Below are 26504 nucleotides of genomic sequence, written 5' to 3'. Positions count from 1 at the left end.
CCAGTGCAAGAAATTATCAAAATAAATAGTTGTGGCAGTTATCACAAGCAAAACAAATAGTTTCTTAGTGCTAAATTATGCATATTAACAATGGTGCAATGTCCTAAGTACTTCACCCAAATGTGTCACACATGCAGTGCTTTAAACTTGCAAGCAAGATCTCTCTGTTTGTATTAGAATACTTGTTTAATAAGCATTTTGTAGCAAACAAAACATTTCCAAATGTGGACTCTGATGTAGCTGATTAGAAATAGTCTTCTATTATCTCATGTGTGGTATTTGTTTACTTGGTTATGTGGCTTTGCAGGATATGCTGGAAAAAAGCCCCAAACAAACTACATTCAGAACTGATATAAGCAGTATCCTTAAAACTCCATAGCTATTTCACAGTAAAGTTATGCTAGGAGAGAACCAGCCCAACCTGTGTATGTCTGAGATCACATGCCATGAGGACATAGCATTGAACCTGACTTCCAAGTGACAGGACAGACTGCATTCACCCGCATCTCCTGAAAGGACACACTGGTCAAAGACTACTGATTCACTTTATTTGGAGCAGGAAAGCTCTGGCTGAATGCAGATTCTAGCTTCAATGATGAGAAGGAAAAACTGCAACCAAGTTCCAAATTGTTGCATCTCTCTGAAAATCAGGGAAAAGCTGGTTTAGGGGTGCCTTAAATATTCTTGGTCCATTGCTGACAACGGCAGGTAGAAGCTGATTGTTTTTCTCTTTGATGTGTCAACCATTTTAGTGCAATACTGGTTCAGTTGGACAGAATTTTTGGAAAAGATGAAAGAGGGTCAAGAAATTCTGCTGTACTTCCTTTCACAATTAATGCTGGCCAAATCATGTCTGCTTTCAAAAGAATCACTTCATAAGGAGATTTTTCTGACTGTTAGTATCAAAGCTGATACTCTGTCTTGAGAAGCCTGAAGTTAACAACCCCGAATCATGCGTATTACATGACTGCTTTCTGTTAAAGAATGTCTAGCTAACTTACTGTTTAAAAATATAAATTCATCATTGTCCTTGACCTAATGCCTAATGTTTGCCAAGAAGAGCAGAAAAAAGAACCAAAAAAAAACCAAACCAAAAACCCCCACCAAAAAAACCCATAAAAGTGAAAAGTCTCATGGGAAATGGGGGAAAAAATACTTTTTATGTGTATGTGAAATAAATTTCTCATCAGTCAGGTAGGATTCACTAAGTCACAGCAGGTTCTTAATGGCCAATAGAGTAGGTCTAAACCCACAAGCAATACTTATCCATATGTAATTTCTGTGGGAGCTTTCACTTTGTAGTGGCACGTAAAACTTATGTTTTACTTCCCTTCTTTTTCCATAGGAAAGGTGCTTCTAAAAACAACTTTAAGTGTAGGTAGCATGACAGAAGAAACACTGCTAGTGGGTTGAATGTCTGAAGCTTTCAAAGCCATCAGAAAACAGGCTGTCAATTCCCAGTGCTTCATGTAACTAATACAAGATTTTGTTCACTAGAATAAGTAACTTGCAATTTTTCACAGTGTTGCCTATCTTTCTTTAGAAAGCTTCCTATTTAAGAATTTTTTCAGAAGACTGATCTAGGATTGAAATACATATGATCATCTGCCTTTGAAAGCCAAATATTTTCTATTCTCACTCCTTCAATAACCCTAAGTAGCAGTGCATAGCCTCATGGGACAGAGCAAAACAGGAGAGAGGGATTGACCTCACTGCCTGTGACCTGATACCTTACACATACCAGTAGTTAAAAGATCACCTGTGTCCTTGTATTAGGTCTTCAAAAAACTAGTTAGAGAGAGTATAGTTGTCCACATCTAGGTGAGCTGAGAAAGATGCACTCAACTGAGGCAGTGGCAACCAGCATACTAGCATCAGAGTAGCAGTACTCATCACATAAATCCAAATTTAGAGTGTTGTAGAAAAGCTCAAAGCGCTTCCACTTCAAAAGTGGATTTCACCAAATCAGGAAGGGGAAAATTGTCTTTCCTCTTGGTTTTCATTCCAGGACTCTCTGTAACTGAGGATTTGCAGAGGGCTGTGTTCCCATCACTATGGCAGCTGGAGTGTGAGTCACTCCTCCTCAGCCAGAGTTCTTCATGCCCAGCGGGAGGTTTTTCCGGAAAGGTGTCTTCCAAAGTTGTGTAACAAGCACCTGAACAAAGACTTTGAATTGCTTCTAGTTAAAGCTACTTTATCTGAATTTCAGAGCCTTCCTGAACCTGGAATTTGGTGAATCCTATGCGTCTTTTTGAATTGATACTCTGCACTTCTTTGAAAGTTTTTCATAAATGACAAATAACCCCGAAGTGTCAAGGGCTCTCAAGCAGGTAAAAGCAGTGTCATTGGAAATCTGAAAATTTTCCAAAACTTATGGTGCAATTTTTAGTCTGTTTGTGTAAATTAAGATATCAGCTGCTCATTAATCCACAGTTCAGGAAACTGTTCCTTAGAATGTTCATTTCGGTGGTTGCTTCATGCCTGCAAGATATACAGTTTCCAGCGTTAAAAATAAGTTTAAAAAGGAATATTAAATTCACCTGCATGCTGGTTTCTGACCTAATAAGATGCTACACTTGAGTGAAAAATCTTGCATTGTCTGAAATTACTCTGCAACAATTGAAGGTTTGCAAAGAATCCCTACATAAATGCATATTAATACACAAGAAAGAGTGGAGCCATTTGACAGGAGGTTGCCAGAAACCCTCCCTATGCAGCACCCATACAGCAGCCAAACTAACAAGAATTACTTGAAAGTGAGTGGTGATGTGCAGTGTTAAACTAATAAGGATTTCTGAAAGTCTTTCCTTACTATTTTCTGCATTCAACAAATATAGGAGAAAAACTCTTTGCTCACGTTGAGTGTTTGTTGACAGTAATATACTATTGCATTATTTATATTTATTGCATTTATCATGAACCAACAGGGCAACCTCCCTTCCAGTTTGAATAAAAGAACTATTTTTTTACAGTTTTAAATGGGGATATGACTGAGGCTAGTGTCACAAAAATGAATATTGTTTTTAAAGCTGACTTTCTTAGTGACAGGAAGTTTGCCTTCTGTAAGAACAAAAAATTGTAGCACAGCAATGGATTGTAAAGATTTATATTCTTCTTTTGGTATTATTCAGAGTCTCTATATGGTTAAACATGCAGTTTAATGTTGTGAGTTTTTTCCAGTATGCTTTTAGAAACATTTTATGACAGAAAAATTATAATGGAAAAAAAGAATTGTTATAGATCTAACAACAATTGATTTTAAGAAGCCAAAGACCATAAAAATCAATAGAAAAATCTAACTTTGGGTGATGTTGGACTAGTTTCCAGCAGGGGAAACATTATTGTATGGACAAATTCACTAGGGAATATAGCAGGAGTTGAGGTCAAAATGTAATCACCCAGAATGTAGCTCTTCAGGGTGGATTATTTTACTCTCCCTCTGAACTGAAACAGCTCTTAATGTTAATAAATCTCCTTTATGCTTGTATCAGAGTAAAGATCCTTAACAGCCTACGCAGTTTTTCATATGACTCTTCAAAATATTCTGTGCTTTCTCTCCAACATGCTGTCATAATTTTATTTTCAGTTAGAGATAAAATGGCCAACTGGAAACAGTGGTAGGTGGCAAATGCTAAAAACAAAGGTTCTTAAAAAAGTGAAAGAGACAAAAAAATAGCTGAACAGGTAAAACAGCCTGATACTGTAATAAATAAGTTTAAAAGACCTCAGCTATAAACACTTGTGAAAACAGCAGCTGTCTGTGCCATCATAGTTTGTTTGAATTTCATTTGTTTGATCTTTATTTTCCTCTTTTTCTTCTTTTTTTTTTTTTTCTTTTACCTTTGTGCTTAGCAATGACAAAAGAGATGTTTTCCATTGCTGCGGTTCAAGAAACTTTTGTTGAACCTTCCTCTATGAATTGCAGTTAAAGCACTTAACAATAAGTCAACAGATTTTGTGCCAACAACTTTAATGTTGTATATTTTTATAGCAACATAGTTACAGTACTTTAAGGTGAGGGTTTTTTTAATACCAATGCAACAATATTATTAGTGACTCTTTTACAAACACAGTACATAAAGTTGACTTCCATGTGTACATTCACCTTCTTATGTGTGAATGAATCAGTAAGTGATGAATAAACAGAATTTTGTGTTGGTACAAATGCACCTGTCCAAGGATGATGACATTACTTGAACCATTGGCAGTGTAAAGGTACAAGTTGCTTGCACACCAAAGCCCTTGGTCTTTTCCATGGGAAATAAAGAAAGTACACCATGAACTACTTTGTCCGTTCCATATTTCTTCCCCTTAAAACGTTCCCATTCTGCCATTTTCCTGTGCTGTGATTGTAGGTTTTTTTGGGTTTAGTTAGAACTTTTCTATCATTTCTTCTGGTTTCACAGGGACTAGCACAGCCTGTTTTAGAGTTACAGATAGTCTGATGCTGACCAGCAGAGAGTGAAATGGTGCCCAAGCCCGCCATCAGCTTCTGTCGTGGACAAAAGTTCCCCCACAAAAGATGTAAAAACTATGTTTTGGTGAAGTCACTGGAAATGCTTTACTGGGTCGCTAACAATGCTAAACATAAGCTTTGTTTTGTTTCATTTTGTTTCATTTCACTTCCTGGGTTTTTCATTGTATGTATGAGTACAGCAAATGTGACAGCCTTTTTCAAATGCAGCAGAAGGTCATGTAAGTGTCAGAAATTTCTGTTAGCAGAAGTAATTAACACTGTCAAAATCTTTTCAGCAAAGAAAACTGAGAACTATTTAAGATGCTTTTGATGTTACTCATCCTATACAAAGAATGGCTAATGTCATAATGACAAGAAATCTGTACCTTTGTTCTCAGAAGAATTTATTCACCATTTGATAAATTAAGTCAGCTGCAGCATTCTGTATATTATTATATATATGGGGTTTTAAGCAATAGATCTTCTGCTTAAATGAAAGGAGGATGCATATGTGCTCATCTCAGGTTTAGTAGAAAATACAGTTGATTCAGTTGTGTTAAAAAAAAGCCCATTGAGACTGGAACATGATATCCAGGAAATACAATTTACTGTCATCTATAACAGAAGCAACAAAAAACAGCACACAAAGCTCTCAATCACAGGAATCCAGGGACAAAACACAGCTATAAGAATACAGGGTATCTTTTATTTTATGTTTTGCAAAAGAATCAATCGAAAAATACTAATACTATATAGCCAGGTTTCCTATTGCAAAATCCATGTAGTTTGCAATGGATACAAATGCTACTGCAAGGAAGTTGATAAATGCAATTTTGATCTTGGAGCTCTTGATCCAGGCTATTAGCTTGAATAACCCAAACCCTGAAGTTGTATGTGTGACAGTCCAATCTGTGCATGACGATCCCTCTCCCGTTAGATCGTTAAGAATGAACTCCCTGCAAAACCAAGGTCTCTGATTATTTCTGATCAACCTAAGTGGGTCAAACAGCTCTTTGAAATTATCCTACCAAGGTTTACCTGGGATTATCTGTTTAAATTCCTGACCATCTAATGCACCACATTATTCTGGTAAACCTTTAAACACTCTCACATCATAAACTTGGACTGCTACCATTTAAAAAAAAAAATCTCTTTCACATTAACAAAAAGAAACAAAAAATCCATTAAAAATAGAAAGACACAATTGTAAGAAAAGAAACACCTGCAATTTTTAACTTTGTAAGTTCAAAATGGGTTATATTTCAAACTGTCAGGGGCTTCACACATGATTTCAACTAAAAGGAATTGAACCTAACCATAAAAATAGAAGCATAATACTTTTAATTTATAGCAGCATCGATCTGTTAGGATAGTTACATTAGGACAGTTGATAAGCCTTTTTTTAGCAGATATGCTACTTTTATGATTCCTATAGATCACAGACATAATTAAAAAAAAAAAAATCTGTCAGAGATCAGTGCACATTTCATTATGGGCACATTAATGAAACGAAAGATCTATGCAGTCACCATAATTCAATTTAAAAAAATAAATCCTTATAAAATAACTTGTGATGATTCTGTAATGGGTGCTCAGAAGCCCTATAGATGTAATTAAACTTTCAGGTTATTAGAAATCTGTGAACATGGTTATAGGCTAGATTTTGGAAAAATAAAGAAAAGTCTCTGATATTCCTTCTTGAGCTGAAGAGTCTCATTGAGAATATGACTCACAGCTGTTTTATGTCAGTATAAATATCATTGATTTCTTTGGAACTACATTAGCATAAACCAGATGTAGAATGTTGTAGTATATCTGGCAGGAGTTTATGGTACAATTATGCTCTTTCTACTAAAACAAATGGTTGTAGCAGATATTCCTTGGTTCCATTACTTGACAGTTGACTATGTTACCTCTCTTGAAAAAGCTCTACTGTTTTGTTAGGCTTTGCCTAAGCAAATGAACTGCAAAATAACGACATGCTCAAGAAACATCTGTTCTAGATTTTAGAAGGAAAGAGATTTTTACTTGAGGAATTGCTATGTATCAGTATATGGGGGTGTAAATATAAAAAAAAAAAACCCAAACTAACTCCGAACCCAACAGGTTATCTGAGTTCATTAAAATAGAACAGAATTCTAAATTTTTCTTTAGACTATGTTGATGCTTTCATTTCATGTGTAAGGATTTGGTAAGAGGTAGTTCTTACATAGTTTCTGTGTCCTCCCTAATCCCCTCTCCAAAGCCATTTCCCCCTCCCTGGAGTGAAGAGAGTTTAGTTTATTGTTCATTCAAAAGTATGCTAGAAAATATTGGAGGGGTTATTTGTTTCTATTTTTAATATATTTAAGCAGTGTACTTGCAGGGGAAGATGTTTGTTTGTTCTGTTTTGAGGGGCAGTTTGAGTTGGGTTGGTACCACTTGCAACATTTAAAACCAGTCAAAAGAGGAAAAGAGGAAAAGAGGAAAAGAAATAAATGTTGATGCATTTGTGCCATGCGAATACAACCCTTTCTGTGTAAAGGCCCACTAAGTCAGCATGTAGGAACTACTGCTGCTTTCCCTAAAGCTACCCTACCAAGGTACAACCTTGGTGTACTTGGCTGAGTTTCTTCAGAACACAATGATCCAGAACAAGACAACTCTTTAAAAAGTCAGATCTCCAGACTAAATAAAAGAGTTTGGAAATACATTTTCCCCTGAAGCCTGTGTCTTCATGTGAACAGGTTTGTCCCTCAGTTCTGCTGTGAAGCTTCTCCACTGCGCCTGAGCAAGCAGCTCCACTCCAAGCCTATAAGGCAGCCTGACACTGAGTCTGCAGGGCTTGTCTACTTTGGGGTCCCCTCTCACATGCTCCTGACTCCTCCAGTCAGCGCCTGCATGACAAGCGCATGGCATCCTCCCCGATACTCATCTCGAAGCCTGTTGAGATCTGCACCCAGCTCATCTCAGCAGCAGAGCAGGGGAGAGGCTGGCCCCTGCTGCAGCAGCCAGGTCAGCACCACTAGCAGTTTCCACCTCTGTTGCCCAATGGCAGCCCTTTCCTTTTTTTAAACAAAAAAAAAAAAATGCAGAGCTCATAAAACTAGAAATACCTACCAAAGCAAACAGTTATCTGTTTTTCTGCTTTATGCGTCATCATTACTAACTGGAGAATATTTGGGTTTGATGTTTGGGGTGGTGTCCTTTGTTTTTGGTTTTCTCTGTTTTGTGTTTAGGAGGGAGATTTTAGATAGCATTGGCTCATTGAGCTGATCTTGTAGGAAAGAGAAGTGCATTATCAGAAAATGATTAACTGCCACTTGCTGTTTACCAAGCTTTTTCCAAATAAAGGGGCACAAAAAGGGCTTAAGAAAAAGAAGATGCTCAAGATAACTTTCTTTGCAAGAAAGGTAGGTTGTGTCAAGTCCTGGATGCATCAACAAAAAAGGTTAAAAGATGCCATATATGAAAGATGCATTGTTTTCTCTCTTTGCCTTTCTCCCTGGATTTTGAAGGCCATTTTAAAAGTCATAAGCTTCTTTGCCATATAAAAGTTACAGATTTTTCTTGGAGACATATCTGAGCTGACAACATAGAATCATAGAATCATAGAATAGTAAGGGTTGGAAAGGACCTTAAGATCATCTAGTTCCAATACCCCTGCCATGGGCAGGGACACCTCGCACTAAACCATGTGGCCCAAGGCTCTGTCCAACCTGGCCTTGGACACCGCCAGGGATGGAGCATCCACAACCTCCCTGGGCAACCCATTCCAGTGCTTCACCACCCTCACTGTAAAGAACTTCCTCCTTATATCTAGTCTAAACTTCCCCTGTTTAAGTTTGAACCCATTACCCCTTGTCCTACCACTACAGTCCCTCAGGAAGAGTCCCTCCCCAGCATCCTTATAGACCCCCTTCAGATACTGGAAGGCTGCTATGAGGTCTCCACGCAGCCTTCTCTTCTCCAGGCTGAACAGTCCCAATTCTCTCAGCCTGTCTTCACATCCTATAATTACAGATAGCCTCAAGCTTAGATGAACCACCTCTGCAGGAAGTTTTCACATCCAGGCTGTATTTGAAGGTATTGTTTAGGAAATAGCTCTATAAGCCTCTGCCAGCAACATTCATTTCCTTAAACTGACTTTTAGCAGGGATTTTTTTTAGCAACATGATGGACATAAAAAGTAGAGTTGAACCAGGAAAAGGATAATTCAGGAAAAATAACAGGTGTATGACAATGGCTGTGCTCTGAAACGGAAAGGTCCGTTTCCTGTCCCAGTAATTGATTTGTGTGAGAACCTTGAAGCCTTTCAGCTTTCATTTTTCTTCGATTAAAACAAAACTTCAAGGTTTCTGCAAATAATATCACTTTCTGGAAACTAATAGAATCAGAGACTTCAACAGGAAGCCAAGAACTAAATTGAAAGATATAAACACCTTATTAGTACTTTAAATTCTTAGATACACAAGTGTAATTTACTACTTTCGTTTGCAAATTAACTTCTTTCGTGTTTTCTAACACTGTCTTCCATGTTATTACTGGATGAAAATGCATAGACTAATTATCAATAAAATGTGAATAGAAATCCAGTACTACCTTCTTATTATAAAAGTAAAACAATTTATAGAATATTTTATGGGCATTTTTGATACTTTATTGACCTAGGCAGTGGCAGACATTTACAGCCAAGATCACTTAGCAAAAAAGGTTTAGATGGAAGAAAAAGGCATGGTGATAGCTTTTATCATTAAGTAATCATGTAAATAAAAATGTAAACAAAACAAGTTAACTGGATGTTTTCTTGGGATTATTTGTTGATGTTTTATCTCTTTTTTAAGTAGATCAACTTGGCTTTTTTCATTGTCTTCATAATTATCTTCAGTTCACTTTTTTGTTCTATTTTCCACTTTTGTTTTATTCAAATGGACAGAGGAGTACTTTTAATGGCTACTTTAAGGATTTCCCCCTCACAGGCAGACATGCAAACTTCACTGAAGTTCAGCAAGTCATCACAGGTGGAATCTCCTAATATGAACACGTCAAAGGTACATTACTTACACAGTGAACTTAAAAAACCCCACAAACCTTATTATCTCCTACCAAAAACATTTTGCTTGACAGGTGGCAGCAGTATTGCTCTGACGTATTCAGAATGTCTTCAGCAGTGATGTTTCTTCCACTGCCTAAATCAGACCTTTAAACCATTAGTACATCTCACCATTGGCTTACTCTGTCACTAAACATACCTTGCTATGTTCCAATGGCATTCACTACTCGTGAAAAATCTCCCTGAAAAAACTGTGAAAATACCCTTCCTGAATCTCAACATTTAGTCTTATCTTGCCTTCATAGTACAGCTGTGTTTCTTATCACTAAGAGTCTTTAACTTCCTGACCCACTTAGGTGTTATGTTAGGATGAATATCCAGTTAGTGTTCCAGTGCCAAAAATGTAAATAATTTTCCAGTTCCAGAAGTGCAGAAACATAGTCTTTTATCTAAAGATTTCTGAATACGTATCCTCTCGCAATGATTGATTTTTTGGGGTTGAAGCATTTCATCATAGAACTATAATTTATATAACATAGTCTCTTGGAGGCCACTGTGTTTAACAATAAAAAATTTTGAGAAACTTGAGCATGTAGATTATATTTTCTTTACTTTTCTAGATTTGGGAAAGCCTTTTAGATTTTTTTTTCCCCCTCTCTGAATCATCTTTACCAATATATACCCAAAATGCAATTGTATTGGATTCACAACTTTTTTCTTTCTCTTTGAAGGTGAGAGAGGATGTGTTAGAGAGAAAAGATGGTGTTAACATCTTGGAGGTTAATGAATACATGCTGAAGAATGCTATCCGTTATGTTACTGAATCAAGCATGCCTATAGATGAATCTAGTTTTGGGGACTTAACTGCTTCTGTTAGATTAGATGCAGAATACAAAAAAACAATATTACTTGTTACTGAACTGTTTTGGATTGGTTAACCTGGCTTCTACATGGTTAGAGCTAATGTATAGGGATGCTCATACCAAGTGCGAAAGAGCTAAAACCTCCCTCTTCCCAGCCCATTTGATTCATTATCTTCACTGAAACTAAAGATTTTTTTTTTTCCCTGATCATTTTCCTGTTAGTCATGTATGTTCGCAAAGAAGTGGTACCTGGAGTGGTCTCCTTTTTTGCTGTTCCTGCTTCACTGCACTGCCACAGTCAAGGCCTTTTTTTTTTCTCATGGTAACAGCAGTCTGAAAGTATATTTTCTACTCTTTCTGCAGTACTGCTGCAGGCCTATCTGTTAAATCTTAAATACTAATGAATCATTAAAAAGGATATTAACATATTGTGCTGGCCCTGTGTGTATGTCTTTTTCTTCATACTTTCATAGCAATTTCCATTAAAAAACCTCATTACAGATATTATTGCGACATGCTTTGAAACAGTGGCATTCATTGCGTATTATCTCTGTGTTGGAGTTTGGGAAATTAATGCACCAGGAAATGAAATGACTCACCCAGGGTCACCGAAGATGTATGTTCAAGTCATGATTAAAATCCAAGCCATAGACCTCCATTGTGTTTGCTGCACAATCTTTTTTGCTCTTTCTCTTTCTATCTTGTTGTTTTGTTTTTGTTTTTTTTCTTTTAACCACATCCTACAGTTGTACATTCAGCTGAAAAAATCCCCCCGTGATGCTTTTGGTGTCAAACTGCAATTGGCATTTAGCCAAAAATTAATAAAATGCAGCTTGTTTATGAGCCTTCCGTTCCTTTGCCTTGGAATTCAAAGGATGGAGAGAAAGTGGAGTTACTGGGAAAGAAGTAACTTTGGGGAAAGTTGAGCAGAGATCCAGACATGCAGAGCCCGAGGTGCCTCTCAAGTGATGGAGTGACTGTGAGATGTGCAGCTGCTGCTGCTGTTGTGAGTTTCTTATCCACAGAGATATGTGGATTTTCCAGCCTTTCAGTACTGGGGGGTAGGGAGAAACAGAGATTAGAGGTAAGCGAGGTACGAGGAGTGGCTGGAAGGGAGAGGGCTGAGTGATGGGCCTTCCCTTACACTACCTGGTCTGATGGGTCCACAGCCCAGAAGGTAGGGTGGAGATGGAGTGTATTTCTCTTTTTATGGGTTGCACCTTCTGCGAAAATACGATGCTTTAAGTGTGAGCCTGCTCCCAAATTATACCAGTAGAGTCAACATCTGCAGTGCCTACAGCTTTCTAACTTGTGACTTGTAGGCATGTTGCCCAGGTGTTTAGAGGGAACTTGCATTGCAGTCTTTAGAGGGAGATGCAGGAACACTCCAGTTACAGGCTGCTTTTTTTAGCAGGTATGACAAGGAACCCAGTTCTTGGGGCTAACTGACCAAGAATCCCTGACTTTTGTAGTAACTGTGACTGTTGTACAGCAAATAAACGTCTCTAGACATTAATATATTAACATTGATACTCAGTCATCATGTGGGGTTGGGCATTTATTTCTTCTGTTTTTCTTTTAATGCCAGATGGAGAGAAACAAGCATGAAATTCAGAGTAATAAAATTTTAATTTACATATATAAATGGGTGAAAAATAATTTTACTTTAAGGAAATTTGTCTTCATTTCTGAGACTTCCTGAGTACTTCATCTTAGCTTTAATTAAAGAAAACAGATGTGTAAAATAATTTTTAATACTAATAGTAAAAAACCCACCACATATGTTTATCTTTTTCATTCCACTTTAGATTTTGTGGAACATCACTCATCTGTAAACTACTACATATGGAGTATGACATAAAGAATATTTCAAGCTAGAAAGATACTTTGTCTTTTCAACTCTTTTGCAACTGCAGTTTGAGAACAGCCAGCCACTGAGATTAAAGATTTAAATGTGGGAAGCATACAGATCCTATGTAGCAGGTTTAAAGTCTGTGATGCCACACAGCATCCAGGAACTGGACCCCTTAAACTCACAAGATCGGTTATTTTCCAATACTAAATCTGCAGTTCAGTTTATGAAGCTTCCCATTTCCTGCTTTTCTTACCAGTAATACTTCTGTTTCCTGAGACAAGCTAAATGGAGGGTAATCTTTTGATCTTCTCGAAATGATAACTTTGTAATGCAAATAAAACAAGACTCGTTCTCCAAATCAATTCTCTTCTATTTCAATTATTGCACTCAGCATCAGATAGGCTACTGACTGGGTATATGTACCTTGTAAATCCAGATTTTGGGTTGGATGGGACAATTTCAATTGCTTAATTGAAATTTAAGTAAGTCCTACTGTTAGAGAATGTGAAGTTGCTTGAAAGAAGCTTATTGTCTTGTAGGACTTTATTAGTCCTCAAAACTTGTGCTGCTGTGAAGTTCCAGTACTTGCAGAAATTCTCATAATATTGAAGTAATTCAAATAAAAACAATACACAAATGAAGAGACAAGGTCATTATAAATTTTTATGAGGAGTCATTTTTATCAAATATTATTTGGAAGGCTAAGCTCAGGTTTCTAGGAAAAGATTTTGCATATAGTATTTTCTATTTTTTTGAAAAGAACTTCTGATCTGTGAGTAATGTATCTGGTGAATTCAAAGAATAAAACTTCTTCACAAAACAAACAAAAAAATCCTGTTGAGGGGGAATACATTACTTGCAATGAATGCAATTACCTACAGCTGAGAACATGATTTCTCATACAGGAAAAATTAGGAAGTCACTTGTGAAAATGAAAAATCATGTGGGATAAAAAAGCCTCCAAACTTTATTGCCTTTTCTCACTGAATCTCAGATCTCCTCTCTTCCAAAGAGAGGCCATCCAGAAGAAGGAAATTAATAAAATGCTTGAATTCTTAGTGAAAATTGTTCTAGATAACAGGAATATAAGGATCACGTCAGCTTACAAGACTGTGGGAAGTAACCTTTAATTTTTTTTTTCCAAAATTTTAACAAAAGACACATTATTATTAATGTATTTATATATTCCTTTTTGAGATTTTTCTAAGAGTAAATCAGGATCTCATTCAGGTAGTATATCCTCTTGAGTAAAAAACTGATACAGAGTCCAGTTTTTTTATTACTTTGCTGTTTGGTGGATTTTGTGTTTATTGATGAGGTAGAGTAGAAACATGTGCAATCACAACAATGGAGAATTACAGATCTAACTAGGAAGTGGCAATATGAAGTGATTGCAAACAGTAAAAATATTGTATTATCCTAAAACATGCACAGATTGATACAGATAAATATACCCAGATTTTGGTTTCCAGACAGGTTGTTGCATTGTGGAAGATGTTTTAAACAGATCTAATGCTAAGTCCTGCTCAAGTTTGTGCAGGTTATTACTCACCTCAAATACTCATTTCTGTTATCAGCTTTCATTCAAATTACATTTGTTTTTTTATTTGAAAATTTTAACCAGCTGATTCAAGCTTAGTTTTGACTTCAAATCAATCATATTCCAATTTTAAGCAGCTCCATAGAACTTAGGTTAGGTTTCTTTCCTAAGAAAAATACATAAAAAGTGTAACAGTGTGGCTTGTTTTGACAAATTTCAACATGAGTCATGAATACTCGGGATTCTTACACCTTTGAACAAGAATTTTCGAGCTGCATAATTTTGATCCCAAAATACTATTTCATGACAAGTTATCAAAAATAAATTTTCAATCCTTAAGACACTACTTTTTATAACTAGTCACAAAATTATGACCTCTAATGTATAGGAACTGTCTTATCTTCTCTTTAGATTTCATACTCCCTGAATAATAGATAAATGTTTGACTGCAGTGTCAGAAAAATTGAGAAATTCTGTTGATTTTGGATACATAGCATGAAAGAATTCTGTTTGCTTCTGCTCATGAAACCTAAAGATCCCTGCTTCATCAGTTGTCATAGTACTCATGCATGCTGCTAGAGAATCTTTAGCAATGAAAACTTTACTCTGAGGTGGATTTTGATAGGAATCTAGACTCCTTCTGATGCAACCGCACCAAAACATCAAACCTGGTGTTTCTTAGAATGTGAAAGTAAAAAGCATATGATGTTTTGCATATTTCAAAAGAAAAACATCCTTTTTACATGAAGGGCACATGGTGCACAGAGATTGCATAAAACTGTGTCACACTGTAATCAGTGATTCCAGTGTTGTTTGAGATGGACCATTCAGCTCTCGTTATTGCTGTTCTCCACCTTTGTCTAAGTAAGGTTGCTTTCTTATTTCTAGTTAACATCTTTCCTTTTTTATCACATCATGACAGATATCGCAATTCACAAGTGTGTTACTGTGTGGTTCAGACAAATTTTAACTGTTCAATGATATTCACAAGTTAGAAGTAATAATGATTTCTAGGGTTTGCTGTTTTGGGGTTTTAGTGAAAATTTTCTTCAGTATTTGGCTTGTAGTGCTGCCAAAGTTGTTTCTGAGTTATTCTATAATTTCAATTTTCAGTTATGTTAATTCTGAAACTGAATTTCTATGTGTGCTTTAACCAGCATGGAAGGAAAGTTTATGGATTCAACTGTAAAAATTACTGAGAAGGTGAAACTGGAATGCATATATCCAAAAAGAGCCAAGACAAACCAGGCATCCTGGATGAAACTTAATGTAACTCAGGAAGAAAATATAGCGGTCTTGCATCCAATCTATGGTATACATATTGAAGACAAATACAAAGGAAGAATTTATTTTGAAAATGCTTCCAGAGAAGGCAAGTCCTTATCCTTCATCAAGAGCACTTTGCAGGATGTTGGTATGTACTTTCACTCCATCCTAACTTACCCAGATGGAATTTGGGAAAAGGTAATAGAAATTATTCTGCCAGTTAAGTAAATCTCTCATTGTTTTTTAAATTTCTGATATATGGAAAACAGAAAGCCATGCCAATTTAGGAAGTTTCTGGTATTGTAATTTTTCTTTTCAATTATATAGCATGCAGAAATAGAGTAATCTGTTGGAAAGAACAAGAAAAGAATTATATTACTTTGGCAAAATGTAATTTTAAGAGAAGCGGGAAGTTAAGAAGGGGAAATTGAGGAGACAGAAAGAAGTCACGGCAGCAATGTATTACATGACAGACTTCAGGTACTAATGGTCAATATAACGGTGATATTTCCATTGGGCCAAGTTTCTTGTAGCATTTCAACAAGCTTTAGGACCTCTTCAGAGGATGGAATTGCAACTGCCCATGAAATTACAGGGGTGAACCTTGTAACTGCCCATGGAGTGTACCATATTTTTATCTTTATGTTGTATGGTGAACATTGGTCAACTGGCAACTCTGATGCAAATTACGAAGTTTCTCTGACAGGAGACAAGTTTTTAGAAGGTCATTATGTACATATGATAGAATAGTTTTCAAAAGATAACTAGTTTTGCTTATTGGTTTATTGATTTGATGTTGTCAATGTAGAAAGAATCTGTTCCTCTTTCCCATTCTCCAGAGTGAAAATAGACTCCACTCAATATTTTATCGTATTTCCCAGCTAGGGAAGAATGGGTTGAAAGAAAGATTTACTTCCTAGCATTTCAAAGTCCAGAAGACAAAAGTAACAGTTCTTTCCTAGCCTCATCCTTCTGAGCCTTCATTTCAACTGTACTTTAACTACACTTCTGTAATTTCAATGTTACAATGAAACAGTGAACCTGACTCTTGTAGGACATACCTAAACTTCGAAAATTCAACATAGATTGTTTCTGCCTTCTCCACTGAAAGTTTTTCAAACTTGATTTTAGCCAGTACATTTGTTGATGGCACAGATGAGATAGGAATCCCAATCTATCTTCCTGTCTCTGCTAGCATTTTATTAGTAAACTGCCACTCATCAAATCAGAAATTAAGCCTTGATTTTGAAAAAAAATAATTCTGTCTCCCTGGATTGTTTAGTTAGGTAAAATAGTTTGGAATTTAAATGATTTTCCCCTGTGTGACACATCAGCATAGCCACACAATTCACAGTCATTCACATGTAAGAGGGAATGTCCTGCTAGTGAAAGACCTGATCAAGGTCCTTCAGAGTAGGACCCTGCAGTCCAGGTCGGAGTACCTCAACTGTTATCCTTTAGTGGCATCTCTGAATTGCTTCACTTCACTCTGGCTTGCTTCACTCTGGTGTCTTTTTTATTATGTAAGGAATAACATTACTGAAGTAGTGTTTCCTTAGTTTCTTTTCCTCTGTCCGTCCATTTATGCATAGTATTATTGCAAGTGTAGGTATTAGAAACATACTTTTTGGTTGCACTCAGATAAGCCAAGATCTGAAAATACAGGTTACTGATTACAAAAAGTAACAAGCAAAGGCAAAACAGATCTTTTATTTGGTTCAGTCCAGACTGAGTTCTGGCAGTGCTGAGCCCTTAGCCACAGAGGGATCATTTTCTATAAAATCTTGAAAGTCAAATGCAGTAGAGATCTGTAAGTTTATTTAGTCCTTTTCCTGGCCAAGATAGTACTGACCTTAGCTATTTATTCCTGAATCTACTGGCTAATCTGAAATGATGCAAGAAACAAGGCAGTCACTTTCCTGTGAGACATTGATTTTCAGTCCTATACCTTTATTAGACAATCCACTTACAGATTTCAGCACACTGTATACCACACAAAAATAGATCAGTTACCATGTTTTTTAAAATGATACTGTGGGATTCTGTATTCTCAGTAGATGGGATTTCTGTCTTGGTTTGAGCACACTAAAACAGAAACCTAAACCAACAGCAGACACACCTTTCCTCCCCTCCCCATTTTTTCAAGTATATCAATTTAATCCTACTACAGAGGGAGATAATAATGTTAAAGAAAATTTAGTCCTTTTCCATTAAGTGAATCAATGTTTTTGAGAACAATTCTATTCAGCTCTCGATAGATGCCTATAAACATGGTTTTTATAAACACTGATCTGAAAAGAATGAAGCATATCACCAGTGAAGATAAAATATTACAACTTCAATCTACATTGCAAATTAATTATGCTACAGTAGTACAGTAGTGTCACCAGATCCAGCAACTCAAGTGTTAACAAGCCTGACACTATGTGATCAATCAGTTAAAAAAGTTTGAGGATCACAGAAAGAGAAGGAGGAAGAAAGTCAATTATCTGAAAGTAAGAAGTCAAGTATTTGAAAAGCATTAAGCACTTTTTATTAGTATTTCAACAACATTCCTATTTATTTCCCTTTATAGTAAAGGTGTCTTTATAAATAAGAAGTCCACTGTGGTTACACTCTTTCATATGTGATTAAAGATTGTATCAAATGAACAAAAGATCATAACAGATTTGCAGTGTATAAGGTGGAAAAATCATACTGAAGAGACTCTATTTAGGACTCCTCTTCTGGCTTAGTCTCTGGCTGGTAATCAACAGCTCACCCCCACCATGGCCCGGGTGGGGTGAAGATGATTCCCTTTTCTATCAGGGACAAAAGTGAAAAAAAAATAAAAAAAAATTAGTCTTGGAAAGGCAATGACTGAGCTGTCGAAAAAATCTGAGATCCCAGGAGACAGAGGAGGTTATAGCTCTCTTTTTTTTTTTTTTTTTTTATCTAGGTGTGTGCTGTGTATCTGAATACATAATAAAATGTTAGGACATATTTTGTTCTTTTTGATTTAAATTTTGGATAAAGATTTCTTATGACGTCTATGAAATCGGTGAGAAAGAACTCTTGCAGACAGCACAGCATTATCCATGCTTCCTTTATTGGCAGCTACTGAAACATACTGACAGAAAAGCAATAATACTTAGGTGCTCAGCATATCATATTGGAAACTTCACATGTAACTACAGAACTACAGGGTAGTCTTACAAGTGGATGCAGAGCTGAAATTCTATGCCATAATTGCAAAGAACTTGAGAGTATATTCTGGCACTGTTACACATGAACATATTGGCAAAGAATAGTCTAGCTATCCCACAGGAAGGTACTTGCCAGCTGGGTGAATCTGTTACTTCTTTTTTTCCTGTAATGTGAGCATACACCCAACAGTTTTCAGAACAGAATTCAAGGGAGATTTTTCCCTTAATGTTCACACATTTTGTGAGTCACAAATACTCCTGCATTAAGCAAAAAAACCTCATACTTTCAGAGAAAACTCCTTGTACATATTTTATAAGATGTAAAGGTGTAGGAATAGTTTTATTTCACCTTTCTTAATGAACAGTTTAAGTATAATCTGTAGTTTCTTATATAGAGTGCTTAGAGATTATGTCTGAAGACTGATTTTGCATGCAGTATAAAAGTGAGGAGCAGAGACAGAAGTCACTACTAATAGAGGAAGCATTAGCATTGGAGACGTCATGCAGAAATTGATCATCAAAAAGATGTTCTTTTATACACTTGCTGCCTAGAAGAGAAGGCATTTGAAACTGCAGGTGTTGTAATTTTACTTTCAAATGAAAGAGCATTGAGAGAGCAGTGTACTCCATCAGTCCATTGGGCAGGGGTGTAGGGAGGTGCATGTTTAACTGTCACCCCAGGTGGCCACTCAAAACAGTACTCCGCTGTGTCATTTTGCCATTTGCCATCCATGTACCTAACAACAGCAAAGCAGCAGCAGGAACTCTGCCTACTTTCTTTCTTTTATTTCAAATTATAAACTTTTACAAAGAAATGCATACAGGGAAAGGATATGTTTCCAGTCTCTAGCACTTTGGAATGGATATCGGGATGACTTTAATTTACAAAGGAATTGGAAGAGGTATTGGCAAAATTCCTTTTTTCTTCACACTATATCCTCTGTCTTCTTCTGGTTTGTTCGGATCTTTGCTTACCTATGGCCAATTGAGTCATGGATCCACTTGTTTATTTTGATCATTTTCCTGACCTGTCTTCAGTCATTTGGTTCTTCTCTCTTCAGTTAAACCCATCAATACAAAAGCTACCCACCCTTGAAGGGATATTTTTGAATAAAGTATCAATTCACAGAAAGAGTTAAAGGAATTATTCTGGTCTCTTCATCATTTATTCAAGAGAAATTCAGGTCTGGTCCTATCATCTTTAAAGGCATGTCTGCCTTTAAGTTCTTAGTCTGTTCTTTTTCAGCTATTCCTGACTCCATGGAGCATTATAATGAGTATGCATCAACAGGAAAGGTTAATGCCAGATCAGTAGACAAATATTTGGTTCAAAATATGATTTTGATTGATATCTGTACATCAAGATCTTAGGACTTCTACAAATCTGAAGTAGATTTTTGTCTTGTTCCCAACCTGGCAAAATAAATAAGTGATAATTTACATTTATAATGTCTTCCAGGTCCAATAACTTGTTGAACTTAATGTGTTTAATATAGGCCTCCTATATAGACACTATGTAAAACTTATTTCCTATTACACTCTCATATCTGTGATGACACACGATGTACCATTGTTACTTAGTTATAATTCTGTATTGTCTTTGTCCGTAATGATTATCTTGCCTTTTCTGTCTTGCCCTTATGAAAGTATGAGGCATTTCTTTGTTGGCTGCTGTTCAGTGAAATACTTTGCACGTTACCAGACCACTGTCTTGATGCCTCCTACACAACTGCAAGTTATCCTCTGAGTCATTCTGATTTAAGAAGTACTGATACATACATCTGGCTTCGTGGGCTTCACACATCCTCCCAGACCACTTGGCCTCATTAATAGTTAGTTCTCTAGCTTGCATTGCATTAAAATGTAGCAATGCCTGCATGAAGAGGTGTTGTTTCCATTGAAATGTATAATTAAAATACTATTTTAAATTTAACAGAATCAGTGATGATTTAGTGTAGGCAAAAACTGTCTTAGAAGCAAAGTAAATCAGCTTTGTGATGCAGAACTCAATCAGTTGAAGTTAGATCAGCAATCCTAAAATACACGATAAAGAAATTTACAATGCAAACTTAACTTAAAATATAGAATGTAATAAACATCATTAGAGAGATCACAAAATTATATTGTTCTACTCCCATAGACTATGCCTTTGTTACACATCTAGACAGAAAGTCAAAAGTCTTCAGCAGTGAAAAATTATGTGATATGTATAACCTGTTTAGTTGAAAGCTGGCCTTTATGGCAGAGCAGTGTTGTATGTTTATTTACATAAAGAATGAATATAGTTAAAATTACCTGGAATATTTTTGTCCTGCATTTGTTTATTTGGCTTTCAAAACTATTGAATTCTAACATGAATTTCTGTATATTTTAAAACTTACATTTATTTTTTCAGGCATTTTACTTCAGTTAAGTGTTAAAATTAATACTAGCTTGATTTAAAAATTCCCTTGTTATGCTTGGAATACAATGGGAAATATTCTTTTGATCCTCATAGTGACTTTTACATCCATCTTGTGAATTATGCAGAGTTGCATAATTGGTTGGGGGGTGTGTGTGTCGCTGTTATATGGTTGGAATTTTTTTTTTTTTTTTTTAAATTCATGAGTAGGTTTGTGTTTCTGTCAATCAGTGACAATGGACCATTTGCTCAGGGGATACATTTTGCTAGCAACTCTGAATAAGAATGGAAGTTCATTAATAGAGTACTTAAATGCCAGATGTACCATGAAGTACTCCCGTATTTTAAATAGAGTGATCAACCTCTTCTGTGATAGCAGAGACAGAGCTTTTCTATTCTTAGCTACTGTGATGATATCCATGCCACTCAGCACTTACTTCTATATTAATATTCTTCTGCCTGCCAAAAGCAGCACGTTGCCTAGATTTTTTTCAAGTCCCTATTCACCTGAAATAGCTTGCTTTCTATTTATCTCTACCTGAATTTAGAATGTGATTCATAGGTCTAACAGTGAAAAATTATCAACCCTTTAAAGCACATGGAAGCAGGAACTAATCCTAAGGGATCTTCATTCTTTGGCTCTTAGACACTGAGCTCCCTAGAGCAAGAACTCTCTCTATCTTATACAGTGTCAATCACATTGTCAGCACCTAATTGGAAAGTAAGAGGATATAGGCAAGTGAAACTGCCTTCTTCACACCTTTACTGTGATTATTGACCTGTTAAATGCGAAACAGGTCAATAAGTGCTAAAAACTTTTTATCTTCTGTGATGAACTAAGGATTGGATGCCCCTTCGGTAAAATAGACTAGGAAAAAAAAAAGCCCCAAACCAGCTGTGTTGGAAGCAGAGTAGGTATCTCCTCTTCCTTTCTGAATGAAAAGCTTAGATCAAAAGGAATTATAGAATTGTGGAAAACTCAGGCTGGAAGAGACATTCCAAATTCATCTCATCCATCTCTGTGTTCTGAGGCAGGATAAGCATATCTGTATCATCCCTGACTGATTCCCATGTTGGAAATGCATGCATAAAACTCTTGTGTAGTCATTCTAGTGTTTAACCAGCCTTACAAGGAGACTTTTTCCCCCCCGTTATATCTAACACAGATATCTCTTGTTTAATAATGACTTTATTCACTGTAGTCTTCCCTTTGAAAAAAAGGGGAAGGCTTTCATGTTGCCAGCATTCAGTCTTCCCTCTGTGCTAAACAAACACAATTCTTTTTGCTTTTCTTCTTAATTCATGATTCTAAATTTCATCATTTTTATTCTCATCAGCATTTTCTCCAGTTTGTATATAACCTTCTTAAGATAAGATACATAGAATGAAACATCATGTTCCATCTAAGGTCTTACCATTGATAAATGATGCAGACTAATGCATCCTTTGTCTTGTATATGACTATCTGTTGTTAACTGAGAAAATTTGTCTTTTAGAAACAGACAATGTGATAACATTTTTGATTCTATTTGGCTGGCAATCAGAGCATCGAGATCCTTTTATTCAGCACTGGGGATTTTTTTTTTTTAAACTGTTTTCCCCCTGCCTCTTTTCTTCTTTCTACTCCTTACCATTTTGAATGTTCAGTTAGTTACGAAGAGTAATGATGCTCTTATGTACTCTTGGTTACTTTGTTTGATTCAGAATATGCCACGTTAAGGAAAAAATTGTAACAATCAGTACTCATGAGGACTGCTTTTTTTTTACCAAAATAAGATAAAATTAGAAGGGTTGTTTTATATGAGCATTGTTTTGATGAACATGCATTGTGTGTCAGCTAGTTACTATAGCTATTAACTGACTTGCTGTTGTGTGATAATTTGAGGATGACTCTCACTGTTCAGCCGCTGATCCAACTTGCTGTCTGGGGAGATTTGCTGCTTCCCAGAGTAGACTCTAGGATACTGCAGTGAGACTGCCAAGCCTTACCCAGTCCTCAGACTCCTAACCTCTGCTGCTTTTCCATCTGTACACCAAAGAGAAGTCCAGGAGAGACCTGGAGCACATCAGGCATGACCACATGGTGCTGGAGGTGGTGGTCAAGGAACGGGAGGCTTAGGTGGTGTCTCCTTGATCCTGCTGAAGAAGGGAAAGAGGGGTGGATTCTGTAGGTCAAGATCCAGTTGCATGGCTGGTGTCAACAACAAGGTGTTACCTTTTCATAGAACTTTTTGATGATCAAGGATTGCTAGGAAGAAACAGGATCCACCTAAGCACATGGGGAAAAAATATTCTTGCCAACAGGCTGGTGAGGGGAGCTCTAACAGTAAAGTGAGATAACAATCCATAGGTGAGCAAGGAAGTGAACTGGGCTGCCGAGCAAATGACATGGGATTGTATAGACAGTAAACATCCTGAAAACAACAAATCAGGGCACAATGTGACCATTCCAAGTATGTCCACAAAAACAAGGAAATGCTGAGTGGACACACTGAGGTGGGAAATAATTTCTGCGAAACCAGCATGACTGGATGACTATATGAAGTGTCTGTATACTAGTGAACACAGCATGGGCAACAAACAAGGAATTAGGGCTCTGTGTCTAATTGCAGGACTATGATCTCATTCAGATCACAGAGGCACAGTGGGGTGGTTCACATGACTGGAGTGCTGCAATGGCTGGATATCGGCTCTTTAAGAAGGACAGTTTAGGAGCGTAGGGAAGAAGAGCTGCCCTTCATGTGAGAGAGCAGTGGAAATGCATGAAGTTCTGCCTGGGGATGGATGATGAATGCCAGCCAAGAACTAGTAGGTAAGGATTAGCAGGTAGATTAACACAGGTGATGTTGTGGTGGGTGACTGCTACTGACTGCCTGATCAGGGTAATCAGGCCTGGTACAGATCAGACCTGACAACTGGAAGAAGCTTCACATTCTGTGGTCCTCATTGGAGGATTCAACCACTTGATAACCGTAGAGGAGCAACACAGCAGGGCACAATCAATCTGGTAGGTTTCTGGAGTGCATTGATGACAACTTCCTTGCTATGTGATTAAGTAGCTGAAGAGAGGAAGCACTCTGCTCAAGCTCTGACTTGCAGAAGGAAGAACTTGTTGGGGTTGTGAAGATCAGGGGCAAGCTTGGCTGTGTAGTACAGTTCATGATCCCAAAAGGGGGATTAAAACAAAAAAAGCAGGATCACAACCCTGGACTTCAGAAGAACAGACTTTGACCCATTCAGGGATCTTCTTGGAAGAATCATAAGGGTGATGGGGAAAAGATTTTCAGTTAAAATGTCCTCCAATTGTCCATCCAGGCAAGCAGAAAATCAAGCAAAAATACTCAAGGCAAGCATCGATGAACAAGAAGCTCCGGACTAAACACAACCATAAAAAGGAAGCATAAATGTGATAGAAGCAGGGGCAGTTGACCTGGAAGAAACCTTGAAACACTGTGTAAGCACAAATGGATGCAGTTAGGAAAGTCAAAACTGACCTGGAGTTGAATTTAGTGGGTTAAATTTTTTTTTATTTTTTTTTGGGGAGAGCAAGTATCCTCCAGCCTCTATAAGCCAAAAATACTTCAGCTTACTACTTCAGCTACTATTCCTTAATTCTATGCTACCATAGCCACCAATGGGAAATTAAAATTAACTGGAATATGGTATTTTCTCTGGTATCAACCATAGCTGCTGTGATACCCAATAGTTAAATTAATACAAGAGTTTTATAACTTTGATTTTGCTTCTCAAAATGTAAAAGTGATGCATGAAATTTTGAGATAATGGAATTTGGAAATCATTACAGGATGCAATTGCAGGGGAAATGGAAAACGAACAGTGACAGCTTTAAAATATTTAAAAAGACAGACTGAATAATATTTTATTTGGGGAAATATATGTTAGGTTATGGAATGAACAGAGGTAGGTGAAAAGCAGAAGGTAAAAGGAATTACAGATTCAGATAGTTTAACTTCCAAACACTCTAAAGAAAATCGCTAAGAGGTGATTAATATTTTAATTTCTGAAATGTTATTATCTGCAGAACTTATTTCTGCTACTTGTATTTCTAATGATGAATGTTTCTTTCAGTTGGCTTGTCAGAGGAGGAATATAATTTATAACTTAATAAGGACAAAAAGAAATGGAAAAGAAACATTTGATTTCTTCCATTTTCTTACCTGTTACCTAGCTGCATAATAAACTTATGAAATAAAATGTATCTTTCCTTCTTTTCCAATGTATTTTAAGTCCATAAAACAATACATTAAAACTAATAACTAGGATCTGAGATGCAGGGCAGCAATTTCCCACAGTGCAGCCTCATGCTTCACTCCTGAGCTTTAGTTACAATGCTTCTGGGGCTGAGCAACTTGCGTGTGTGCACTGTCCATTGCCTTGGCACCCTTGGCTTTCCCTCCAGAGAAACATTGGTTCAAATAGTTGTCCTTAGGATCCACTTTGATTCTTCACACCCTTTCCCTTCCCCCCTCCCCTGCTTTTTTTCTTCTGTATGGCTTAAAACGTGATATCGTGTGCCCTGGCTGAAGTCCAGCCCTCAGGAGCCTCATGGAAGATATGAGCAGGTAGGCACAAATGCACACACATACACGTGCTGTGACAGGTAGTTTTTCAGCATAGCATTTTTCATCATCCACCGTGAGACAATATGGGTCATTAACAAAAAACAAAGGCTGAGCACAGGCTGTGTCACTCCTGTCTGCACATTGAACTCCTATTGCTGGTAAATTCCCTTCATCCTGAACTGAAGTTCCTAGAGAGAATGAAAATCTGATATTCTGACCTCTCGTATCTTCAAGACTCTCCTGCAGGTGAATCCTAGCATAATGCATTATATGCTTTCATCAGATGACTTCTTCCCCAACAACCAAATTCTCTTTGCTGGAAGTTCATGAATGTTTATACAGAAGAGAGCATGATTTTTCTCACTCTTACAAACACTGTACTCTCCCTCTCCCTCTCTTTGGTTTTCCCTTTTGTTGCACTCTAGTTAACTAGAGTTCAGCTTACAAGGATAAAATAAAAACAAAGAGCAGTGAATACACCTAAACAAAGTTCAAATGGCAGGTGAACTACAATTGTGTGCTAAGTGTTTATAACACCACACAGAATTCATAATTGGTACAGAAAGATTCATCAAATTGTCACACTATAATTTTATTTATATTTAAAGGGATGTTTTAAGGGTATTGGAGCATAAATACTTTTATTTTAACTTTTCTGATCCAAATAGTTGGTATTAGAAAAATGCATTCTTTTAAAACACAGCACTACTACTGGTTTCTGAGTCCGATTGTAGAACGAGTGTCAGTAGCTCATCAGAAATTAAGGTCTTTACTGATCTAACTTATTTAATAGCTATGAATCCATGTTTCCAGGTGTCACCAAAAAAAAAGAACACCAGTTTTTTAGAAACTCAACAAAATTGTGTGGTATGTACCAATACAGTTTGAAGACATTAGTTTAGAAGCTAAATATAATTCCATATTTTGCATATTCGGGAAGGATGAAGGGTCATTCTTGAAGTATTTCCTTACCTGAAAGCTTATTTTCTTGGTGCAAAGAAGAGCTCCAGAGAAAGTTCATCTCCATAAAATTTTAAGCCTCCTTTTCATCTGCAATTTAATTTCTCACTTCTTATTATAGGCAGAAGAAGAATATTGTGTTGATGTAACACTCTTTGTATAAATCCAGCTCTGGTAGTACTTAACCTCTGCTAAATTTTAAGCCTCAACAGCGATGCAGAAAGATGTTAAGCCAGAAAGTGTTTCCAGGAATTTTATTTTACTGTGTTGAATTTTGCCTTTCTGAAATTGCAGAACTAGATTTTGAAGTATGAATATTGGTTTCTCCATAAATGGTTTTAAAGCAGGAGGAATGCATGTCAT

At 36.7% G+C, this 26504-nt stretch overlaps 1 protein-coding gene across 1 annotated transcript in view; it reads left to right on the top strand.

Annotated features, from left to right (window-relative positions):
• Positions 1 to 9420: 9420 nt before the first annotated feature.
• CD226 (CD226 molecule) overlaps positions 9421 to 26504 on the top strand; it is a 30569-nt gene continuing 13485 nt past the window's right edge. The window contains 4 exon segments of the mRNA XM_030478730.1: positions 9421 to 9486; positions 10220 to 10360; positions 10825 to 10967; positions 14904 to 15232. Coding sequence (XP_030334590.1) covers positions 9421 to 9486; positions 10220 to 10360; positions 10825 to 10967; positions 14904 to 15232 — 679 coding nt within the window.

Source organism: Strigops habroptila, chromosome 1 (genome assembly GCF_004027225.2).
Source record: "Strigops habroptila isolate Jane chromosome 1, bStrHab1.2.pri, whole genome shotgun sequence".
Lineage (NCBI taxonomy): Eukaryota > Metazoa > Chordata > Aves > Psittaciformes > Psittacidae > Strigops > Strigops habroptila.
This window is presented reverse-complemented; position numbering and strand designations above follow the sequence as displayed.